General features: G+C 34.5%; 1 protein-coding gene across 1 annotated transcript in view; it reads right to left on the reverse strand.

Annotated features, from left to right (window-relative positions):
• Positions 1-1472: 1472 nt before the first annotated feature.
• Positions 1473-12206, reverse strand: part of LOC150098993 (kinesin-like protein KIF28) — a 91307-nt gene continuing 80573 nt past the window's right edge. Inside the window, exons 19-20 of the mRNA XM_090405789.1 lie at positions 8955-9087; positions 1473-2285 (exon numbers count right to left, since the gene is read on the reverse strand). Coding sequence (XP_090261915.1) covers positions 2023-2285; positions 8955-9087 — 396 coding nt within the window. The 3' untranslated portion in view covers positions 1473-2022. The remainder of the gene's footprint in view (positions 2286-8954; positions 9088-12206) is intronic.

The following is a 12206-nucleotide window of genomic DNA, read 5'->3' on the forward strand; positions in this document are numbered from 1 at the left end:
TTATTAAGAACTGGGTAAGGATTAGATTTTTTTCATAGCATGATGAATAAAAGATTGCTAGGAGAGCTATAATAAGCAATGTAGAAAGTTTATTTTTCACTTGGTCAGACTATAATAAATCTAGTTTAATCCTTTCTATCCAAGTGTGTGCAAACAAAGTTTGCGCCTGAAAGTATCTTCAGGACTGGGGTAAAGTGGCACAACACTGGGCAACTCCTTGCAAAGGTGGAGCAAGCTACCAACACTCCTATCTCAGTATCTCCCATAATGCAAAACACATCTCCTTGCGGATATGTATAATGTTATGCATTAAGGGAAGGGCCACTACCCAGACTAGTTTCGACCTTTGTTGAGGTCTCTTCAGTGGGAGCCAGGCCCAAGTGGAGATACCAGGCAGAAGCATTAGCATGGTCATCTCCTCCTATAGGAGCTGCCAAACGGTGTGCCACCTTTTTATTAAATTACTCTGGATTTAGAGAAAGATGTTGAAAGTTTATTTTTCACTTGGTCAGACTATAATAACTTTAGTTTAATCCTTTCTATCCAAGTGTGTGCAAACAAAGTTTGCGCCTGAAAGTATCTTCAGGACTGGGGTAAAGTGTGAAAAATAAACTTTCAACATCTTTCTCTAAATCCAGAGTAATTTAATAAAAAGGTGGCACACCGTTTGGCAGCTCCTATAGGAGGAGATGACCATGCTAATGCTTCTGCTTGGTATCTCCACCTGGGCCTGGCTCCCACTGAAGAGACCTCAATAAAGGTCGAAATTAGTCTGGGTAGTGGCCCTTCCCTTAATGCATAACATTATACATATCCGCAAGGAGATGTGTTTTGCATTATGGGAAATACTGAGATAGGACTGTTGGTACCTTGCTCCACCTTTGCAAGGAGTTGCTCGGTGTTGTACCACTTTATCCCAGTCCTGAAGATACTTTCAGGTGCAAACTTTGTTTGCACACACTTGGATAGAAAGGATTAAACTAAATTTATTATAATAAGCAATATAGATCAGAATGAACCTTCAGTAGTGCATCCTAGGAGATGTCCAAATGGTAATAATTTAATAGGTAAATTAAACTGTTTCTGGCTACTGCTTTTATTCTTTATGTAATACAAGTTAATAGGACTTATTAGGCATGAAGTGTAGTTATTTTTTTCTTTTTTGTTATTTTATGAGTTTGATAGAATAAGTGAGAACTGTCTCATCAAATTCATGAAACCAATGAGTTATAGGTTTGAATCCTGCTGTGTCATGGATGTGAATGACATTAAATACAGAAGTAGATGAATATCAACTGTCCACTGTGAAACCACCACCACCTTGCTTATTAGATACCTGAATTGACTTGAAAAATGTACCATTGACCATTGGTCTCTGGAATGTGTGTGTGTGTGTGTGTGTGTGTGTGTGTGTGTGTGTGTGTGTGTGTGTGTGTGTGTGTGTGTGTGTGTGAGAGGGGAAGGGGACTGGATTATCTTACCCCTGGCTAACCCATAATGCTCAGTGTACCATAAGTTTACAACTGCTCATGGGTTCACATAAAAAAAATACAGTATAGGAACTTTTATGCTGTATATAGGATTTGAAAAAAATAACTTATTCTTTTTAATAAGGTCATTTTTAAATCGAGTGTGAAACTTTCACGGTTAGGTCATATGAGCCAACTATTAATTAAAAAACTATTCATTTGTATTACAAATGAATAGTTTTTTTTTTAAAAAAACAATGTTTAGTTAATCGTGCATATATGGGTAGTTACATAAAATTATTATAAATATCATTCTAAATATTAACATCACATTATATGATAGTATTATATACAGTTTTGATATGGCAACTTTAATGAGCTTCTTAAAGATGTTCCCTTTATAGATTTTTTGAGCATATCCACTTCAAATGAAGTGAAATTTCTTTTTGAAATAAAATTTCAAGTAATACATTGTCTATTTACATTTTTTTTTAATATGTTGATCTCTGCACTCTTCTAAAAGTGGACTGGTATTTCACTTATGCTTGTGTTATCACAGTAATATGCATGATGAGGAATCTTTAGCTCTATTGTTCTCATCATACTCTTCATATTCATCATCTTCTTCTTCATCATCCACTTCATCATCATCTTCATCATCACTTCTTTTTTGTTTTGGTTTTTTCTTTCTGTATCCTTTTTCATCTTCATACCTCTCATCATCATAATCAGATCCCACAGGAGTTCTTCTTTCATCTGACATGCTAACTGGCGATATTGGTTCATTGGGATTAGGTGATAATGGTGTTGGGTCATCTATAAATAAATAGAATTCTATGTTTCATTGTTTAATAATTATAAGTATTTGCTGGTGTTTACTAAATATTTACTTTTTAAATAAAAAAAACACTTTTATTTTTTATTTCTCTTCTATTACCTCATTCACTGCTAAATTGAATAAATGAAAAATTTAATTTTGTATGATTTCATAAAAAATGTCCTATTACAGATTTTGTCTTTGTTTTATGGAAAAAAACATTTTGTAAAAAATGTTCAGATATATTATTTCATTAGTCAGACTGTATGATATATGCTGTAATAAACAAGACAGTATCTCTAAATTTTCCATGAAATATTAGCCATTGTCATAATTTTGTTGTCATGGTGGTATATAGTCAAAGAAAGTACTGTATTGCTATTAGTGAAAAAAAAAAACCCTCATGCAGCAACAAGGAATAAAAAACATAAAAGGTTCCATGCAGAATCTGAAGATTTACTATGAAAGCACCGAGGTTTTTAATCTAATAGACAAGCTTAGGTGTTGAATATTAGTCATAACTTATTGTAACGGTATTAACAACACCAAACGAACTATTTTATAAAAAAAAAGGTTTTTTTTATAAACCTATATACAGAATTATTTTATGAATTATTGCTGGATTGCAAACCTACATCTTCAGAACACAAAACAGCATGTTATAGTTTACATGCGACAAGGAGTAAATGAAACAATTCAAATTGTAACAAACCAAAGATCTAAACTCCTATTTTAGCATCCTCTAATATCATAAAAAAAAGTATTACAGCTATATATAAGTTGATCTTAAGATAACAGTCTCCCAAATTTTTGGCAAATTAATACAACCAAACTTGTTCAGGTTAGGAGAATTCTTCATTGCCATGGCTGACTCTAAAAATAATCTTTCTGATCTGTAACAACTTCTAAATAGCACATTGGTTTTCTTGCATCTAATCCTGTTTGATAGATGTGTTCTGTAATTGTGATTAAGAGTGTTAGAGGGATCAAAATTCAGAAATGGGTTTGACAAGACAGCATTCTCTGTGATGATCAACATAGGTTTGTCAAAGGAAGATATGTTTGAACACTTTACTTACTTTTTTATAATAAGGTGACAAATGCATACACAGTGGTATATTTAGATTTTGCAAGTGCCTTTGATAGATTCTCTTATGACAAGCTGTTAATGAAATTGTAACAGATGGGCTGGATAACAGATTGGTAATGTGGATTGGAGATCGACTGCCAGATAAGTATCAGAAAGTAGTGTATGGAGAAGCAGTATCCCATAAGAGGAAAATCCCAAGGATCTGTTTTGCTGGCTGTTTAACTTATATATTAATGATATGGGGGGGGGGGGGTTTGCATATGCTGTTGTTTGCAGACAATGCACCGTTAGGGAGAACTATGATGGCTAGAGCAGATGTGTTTTTGCAAGAGGACTTGAATAAGCTGGATGATTGGAAAAGAGAGTGGGGTTACCAGTACAATATTCCAAAGTATAAGGTTTTAAAATTTGAGAAACAAAGATGGAATGCAGAGTCTACAATTGGTGGGGATATCTTAGAAGAGCCAGAGAAGATAAGGGATATGGGAATGATGGTGGATAAGGATCCTAAAATTTCAAGAACATACTGCTAAAATTTTGAGGTTAGCACAGCAAATTATGAAAATGATGAGGAGGAAACTGACATGTGAAAGTAAGGATGTTATAGTTCTATTATATAATTCTTTGATCAGGTCACATATGGATTACTGTGTGCATAGATTTCATCACCTGGATTTCAAAAGGATGAAGAGATATTGGAAAGATTCCAGAGACAACTGACTAATCTGGCTTTTGGTCTCTGGAAGTTGAGTATGAAGACAGATTGAGGAAATGCAATTTGCAGAGTCTAATGGATAGGAGGAAGGGGGGGGAATATGATTACAAATTAGTTGGTAATGGATTATTAGCAGATTAATATGTGAACGAGGATTTTCATAGACATAGAACGGAAAGAGACAGGATGAGAATCAGAAGTCATCTCTGGAAGGGATGAGAGTAGGCTTTTTTTTTTTTTTTTCAGTTATTTGGAATACATTGGCTGAGGTGTAGTGGGCATGGAGATGGTGAATGCATTTAAGGCATGATATGATGAGCTATGTGTGTGTGTGTGTGGCAATGGGACCTCACACAATGGTTCTTGACTCTGTGGAGGTCTGATGATGATACAATAGGCCCTCAATTTAATGGACTAATTAGGGAAGGGATATCCACCATTACCAAAATTCTGTTAAATTGAATGTGCTTTAAAAACATATATTAATAATGAACTTACAATGTACAGGATGCATTATAATGAACATTGAGTAATTTATACATGCCACTAAAACATCTGTTAAAATAAAAAAATAAATTTATGATAGGAACCAGACTTTATTTTAAATCAACACATCAAAAACTATACAATGTAACTAATGAAGTGTTTCCACCACTTTCTATTTTTTTCTTCTTAAAGCTCACACAAAATTGTTTTCAATGTGAACATTCTTTTCTTTTTTATTTAAATCCATTTTAGAGGGGAAAAATACTTTAAAATTCTTAAACTCCATTCAATAAAAAACATACAAAAACATTAAAAAGGATACATTAATATTAACTTAACTGAAAGAATTACAATTTTTCAGAGTCAGAAATACAACTGTCATGTGGAAGAAGAGCTGTTAATTCCTTTGCTGGTAGAGGATTTGGATGAAAAAGTCCAGTTGATGAAGTGGTTTGAAGAAATCATCAAGCTTCAGTTGCCTTACACATTGGTGCTGCTTTCTTATTAGTGTAGATTGAAATTCTCTAAAATGTTCATAATAAGGAAGCACATCAGGGTCTGATAATGATTATTCAGTATAATATGATGTCAGCATTATAATGCTGTGATAAAATGTGGCCCCTCATTTTTAATGAGGTCATTTAGATATGTTCTCAACTTGTTCTTCATCTGCACCTAAAGATTCACCTCAGGTTCTTTTATTAACAATTCCATGATACTTTCAAAAACGCCACAGCCATCCATCACTCCCCTGAAATTTTAAGTCCACATGCTTAGCAAACCTTTTAGCAGATGACTTGAACTCCACCTCTAACAACAGCAACACCACATGAGATAATAGTTAACCTCAAGTGGTGTTCCTGTTGAGGTAATAGTTAACCTCAAGTGGTGGTGTTGTTAGAGGCATTGAACAAACCACTTGTACACTGCTTCCTGTAGGTTTTTATCTTCAGCCACTTTCATATCTTTTCTACTACCAACTGTAAAAGTAGTCTGAGAACACTCAATCTATTTTAATGCAAAATCCTTAATTTTTTATTTTTTGCTAACTTCTAATTTTTGTGCAACACTTCAGTTTACAATTTTCACTTTACTTCTTTATCATGCAAGGCCAAATATTATGTATTTATTATAAAATATTAGAAGTTAAAATAATTTATAAATAAAATATATAAATATATAAATATATAAATAAATAAAATATATAAAATACATAAATAAAATAAAATAAATTAAAAACACACACACACACACACACACACACACACACACACACACACACACACACACACACACACACACACACACACACACATTCACTTCTGCTTTTGGCATCCCCTTTCATTCAACCTCTTCCTGCCCACTCTGACATTTGCTGTTCTTTCATTCTTTTTCCCTCACACCACTAACCTCCAAGTGTTCCTGTCTCTCCTATTCTACTCTCCCACATTACTGGGACCTCCTAGATGAGTATTTGACTCCATGGATAATAATAATAATTACCTCTTACTTTCTCAGATCTGCTATCCACTGTAACCATTATTCTCCCTTACAGCAACATTTCTGAATATTGCTCATCTTTGCTCTTAAACATTAATTTAAATATGATTTTTAATTATGTTGGTATCTGTTATCTCTCTCTCTGTCTTTCTCTCTGTTGCATCTGAAACAATGTTAATATATATAAAATTGTTCTTGTTTGTTTGTTTTTATAGTGAATGTTATGTTCATTTTATACCATTTTATAAATAAATACTTGTATTCATATTATGACAGCCAAACCTACTGGCAGGGTTTTCTCCTGAAAACTCGGTTTATTCCCTTTACAAAAGCATAATCTAGATGGAGAATACACACATTTCACAGATATAATATTCTAGTCACAAGACTTTATCATCATCATCAAATTCTAATAAGGATGTACAGGCTATTTGATTTAGTACTAAATGAAAATTTTACATCATTACTCACTTCCTATCAACAATTTTCCTCTAAGTTAATCTATTATCTGTCAGAACTCCAATATTGTCAGTCTTATATTTCAGCCTCTAAGGTACTTCTTACTCTTTCAATCTGCCTAGATCTCAATCTTCTTCTTCTGTGTGTATGTGTGTGTGTGTGTGTGTTATAAAGACTAGCTGATAGGCAGAAAAGAGGGATATGATAGAAACATAAAAGTTATTAAAGGGAGTTTTACAGGACTGAAGTAGACTTTTTTCTATATGTGGCAGGAATTATTATTATTATGATTATGATTATTATTATTATTTAGGCCTCCAAGGAGTCAAAAGACTGATCGCGGGAGGTCCTTCCTAGGAAACACAGGTCTAATCGAGACTCATCGTGGGAGGTCCCTCCTAGGAAACACAAAGTCTATCATACCACTCCTTAAAATCATTGACTGTTCTCACTCTCACCACTCTATCAGGCAATGCATTCTACAGTTCAACCACCCTCCATCCAAAGAAACCACTCTTCACCCTCTTGCTCATAGTTTCCTTTCGTAGAGAAAAAAGGGGCAGCCTTTTGTTCTGGAGGCGGTTGTTGGTGAATGAGTTGCTTTGTTGGTGAATGAGTTCAAGGAGAGGTTTGATAGGTATTCTATGTGAACAATGGTTAGGGGGGGGGGCACCTGCAATGAGTATCTGACTTCACGAAGATGCCCAGGAAATAATAATAATAATAATATTGCAAAGGAGGCTAAAACAGCTCATCAGATTACTTGGATGGTGAAGAACACACTTTTATTTTTTATTTTATTCATATGGAGTTTCCCCCTGTTCCTCCACCATAGCAGGGATAGGGTGGTTATTATTTTCCTTAGTAAGGCTTTAATAAGCCACATCTGGATTACTGTGCAAAAATCGGGTTAACTTGATCCATTGTGAATAGAGAGGATTCCAAGGCAAGTGACCAAAAGACTGTATGTGATATAAGGAATGCTCCCTGTGAGGAGAGATTGAAGGGCTGTAGGTTACAAAGGGGAGGGGATATAATGTAAACATACATTATTAAAAGGGTTTTTACAGGATTGGCACAGAAGACTTTTTTTTTCCCAATACATGGCACAAATTGAAAGAACAAAGGTTTTTTTTCATGCAGAGCTGTGAATGATTGGAAATGATTCACCTTGCCGGAGAGTGTGGTGTCTGCAAGGAGTTTGAGTGTGTTTAAGACATGGTATGATGAGATGTGTGTGTGTGATAAAAGAACCTCCCAGATGAGTCTTTGACTCCATGAGGTCTTGGGGTAATAATAATAATAATAATAATAATAATAATAGTAATAATAAAGGATCAGCCCTAGTAATAGGTAACAGTGTGGTTAGCAAGGGTATGAGGAATATATTTTTTTGCTTGATGAGTGGTGATAATAATAATAGTAATAATAATAATAACAGGTGAAATGGGTTGTTAGAAGCAGTTATGAAGGCTTCAGCAGTGAATGAATTCAAGACATATGATTGGTATTTTGTGAATAATAGTTAGTATGGAACTCTCACAATGTGTCTCTGACTCCTGGAGATACCCATGAAAAGAATTAATCTTTGAATTAATTTCACTGACAAAACACTCACCACTACTTCTGATAACCCACTTCTCTCATTCACTACCTTCCAAGAACAAATCTAGTCCTCATTTCTACCATATGCTTACACGACTTCTGGGGACCACCCAAAGTTCTTTCTCATCTTATCATGTATCAACGTTCTCATTCCCTTTTTTTTTCTGCATATCAACGAAATTTTTTAACTCATAAACCTTTAATCTGTCCTCACAAAAAGTATTCCATGAAAATGTCATCAGGAAGCATTCCACAGAATTATCACTTTCTTTGTTGTTCACGTCTGAACCTTCTCCACCACTGTCATCTCCAAGAAAGCAATCAAATCTTCACAACAACAATCCAGATGTCGTCATATCAGTGCCTTATAGAGATAATGACTTCTTTATCTCTACTTTTCAGTGTATTCCTCAACATTCAACTGATCCTATGAGAAGTTTGGCTCACTTTTGTAATATGTCCTCTGAACTTCAACGCTTGTCTGCCAATATTCCCATGGGACTCAGTGCTTAGATTTAAACAGCCTATAGGGTGATATGCCATTCATTGACATAGCTATATTCATATTAAGATTCTGTGATATCCCAAATGCCTCCAGTTCATCCGTCTATATTCCAATAGTAGAACTGTTACATCAATCGCTCCATTATTTCCACCTGGATAACACACCCGCACAAAGTGATCATCCAGTGATTCAACTATTTCTTCTGCTTCTGAATAATAATAACAGTAAAAAAAAAATTTTTTTTTTAAATACTGTATATTGTTATGATGATGATGTTAGTTATTATAAAAGGAAAATTTTCTACTTACTTGGTAAAAACCTATAGAGAAGATGATCTGCAGTTTCTGCTGAAGTAGTAAAAAGTAATTCTTTCACTAGCGGAACAGGTACATCAGGAATTTTATGTTCCTCAGCAGTTTGTACAAGTCGTCCAATATTGTCCTATAAATTTGTATTATATATTGCTAATATTCATATTATATTCAGATTTATACATTTGTTTATGTAAGTCTAATAGGTTTCATTTTACAAATACATACATGAAGTCAATAGAAAGGGGAATGGTAAATCCCTTTATGTTTTTATAGCCGGGTACATTTAAATTTGGGCCTGCCGATAGTTTTTTCGGCATGAAACTCTATGGATTTCGATCCGAGTTTTGTACCCGGCTATAAAAACATAAAGGGATTTACCATCCCCCTTTCTATTAACATGTTCACTGGTAAAATAGCCTTTCGGCTTATTAAATTAGTAATACATGAAGTCAGTTTAAAATTTTGCAGAAGATAAACAACAGAGTCATTACATCATAAATAATAGTTCTAGAAGTATTTGTTATGCAGAACTTAGCCACACACACACACACAAATCTGCTATTCTAATATAGAGTAGTTAATATACTAGACATGCACATTAGACATACTATATTCTTTGAATAACAGCTTCACACATGTAAGAGAAAACTAAATATAATTTAAACAATGAATTACATTATAACCACAGTAATTAACTTTAATGAAATAAAGTACAGCTATTTTGTACTGAAAATAACAGTACATCATCATCAGTGCATAGAAACAAGACTGTATGCCTATTTCTAAGTTTTGGGAAGTGAGTGCTGTTAATTGTTCATAATTTTTTATATTTTTATTTATTTATCATTTTTAAATGAATTAATTATATATCTATTCTCACATCTCGGAACTCTAATAGTGTTTCCTACTACTGGACAATAATGTTTCTATCATATTGTCAGTGGCCACATCGGTTTTGAAGCACCAGTTCTCGTCTGAGACCAGTTAGTACTCAGTAGGGTGTCCACCTGGGAACACTGGGTGCTGCTGGCATTAATTATTTTGGAGTTGAAGTTTAGGGGGCACATTGCAAAAGTGGCCAAATCAGCTCATCAAATCACTTGGTTGCTGAAGAATACATTGACAAGCAGAGACAAGCAGGTTATTGTTCCTCTGTATCGAGCCTTAATAAGACCCCATCTCGACTACTGTGCCCAGATTTAGTCACCTAGGTTTCTTCTTGATGGGGAGGAGGTGGAGAGGATCCAGAGGCGAGTGACCAAGATGATAGCAGGTCTGTGGAATGAACCTTATGAGAACAGGTTGAGGATTTTTGGGTTGCAAAAATTGGTTGATAGGCGAAGGAGGGGAGATATGATTGAGACATTCAAATTACTGAAGGGTTTCTATAAAATTAATTCAGAAGATATTTTTGAGAACAGGGCTGGTTGTGGGAGGACTAGGGGACATCCATGGAAACTGGGCAAAAGTGTGGTTAGTAAAGGTGTTAGAGCTGGGTTCTTTACTTTTAGAGTGGTGAATGAGTGGAATGCACTCCCAGAGTCTGTGGTGGATGCTGTGACAGTGAATGAGTTTAAAGCGAGGTATGATAGATACTGTATGAATGTCGAATAGTTGTGATGAATATGATTTGGGACCTCCCTCGATGAGTCTAGTGACTCCCTGGAGTTGCCCGTAATAATAATAATAATAATATTCCCTCTTTTTTGCCTATCGACCAACTTCTGCAACCCACAAACTTTCAATCTATGCTCATAGGGAATATTCCATAAACCAAACCACTCACCATCTTGATTACTTGCCCTTCTGGATCCTCTGCATTACTTCCTCATTCCCAAGAAATCCAGGTGAAAACTATCTTAGTGTATTCTTCGATAGCCTAGTAATCCTATGGCTACCTTGGCAAACTTAGCAGTATGCCCTTTAAACTTCAACTCTTTATTTACTACCACTTCCAAATCTCTAGCTTCATCTGTTTCCTGGGGTATAGTTCCATCAATGTGATACAAGCTTGTAATCCCAAAATGCATAACTTTACATTTCTTCACATTAAAGTGATACTCATTATCTTTTGCCAAATCTGACAGCCTATTTAAATCATCCTCCAAATCACTTTGATTAACTATTACTCTACTTGAATTTTGTATCATCAGCAAGCAACTGAATATTTCTCTTCCAATTATTTTCTATATCATTTATATACAAATTAAACAGTAGTGGTCCTAGCAGCACTAAACCTTGTGACATGCCACAGTCACCTGGTTTCTGCTCCTCCATATACCACTTTTTGGTATCTGTCCATCAGTCACGCTCATATCCATATAACCAGTGTCATATCCTTGACAATGGTTATATGGATTTGTTCTGATTTACATACAGTGTTCCTGGAGTACAGTGTCATCAATGCAGTATATAGCTTGTAATTTGTTTATCCCAAAATGCATAAATTTACATTTTTCCACATTAAACTGATACCCATTATCTTTTGCCATTATAACATATATGTGTGTGGGTGTTCATGTAAGAAATCGATTTTCTTTTTCTTTCTGATATTCCTGCTGAAGTTCCAGTTAATAAATGAATAACATGTAAATATTGAATAATGGCAGCTGTTGATCCTTCAAATATGATTTAAATAAATGATGGGAGATAGGAAAATGAAGTGTAAATGTATAGTGTAAAATGGGTAGAATGTAAAATCCCAATGGGTCTCTTGCTATGAGTCTTCTGATTCCATGGATATATCTATAATAATAATAATAATAATAATAATGAAATGAACATAAAAGTGTGCACATAAAATTGAGACACTTGGACATAAGTAAGGCAGAAAGGGTGAAAATGAAAGTGGAAGCAGTACTGAAAGTGTGAGTAAGAATAAAGGTGATAATCAAGTGAAAGAAGTTGTGATAAACGAAAAAGAATGGCATGAAAGAAGCTACAAAGAATTCACTGAATGAAATGTGAGATAAAAGAATGGAAAATACCATTCAGGCAATAAAAAAAGGAAGAGTGATACATATGAATGAGAGAAAGATAACAACGTAGTATAGAAAGTGACCCAAGCATTCCTTTCTGTCTGTTTCATTTCCAGTGGTTCCTGTGGTCCTGAGGACTGTTGCAGCTGGACAAATGAGGAGGACAAAATCAGATCATGAGAGAAAATTAGTTCAGCAGACAGAAAGTAAATGAAAGCATAACTTAAATGAAAGGATGAGAATAAGGTGACAAGCAAAAGAAATTGTT

This window comes from Typopeltis vanoorti, chromosome 15, assembly GCF_054136105.1.
Source record: "Typopeltis vanoorti isolate ZY-2024b chromosome 15, IOZ_Tvanoo_1.0, whole genome shotgun sequence".
In the NCBI taxonomy this organism is placed as follows: Eukaryota; Metazoa; Arthropoda; class Arachnida; order Uropygi; family Thelyphonidae; genus Typopeltis; species Typopeltis vanoorti.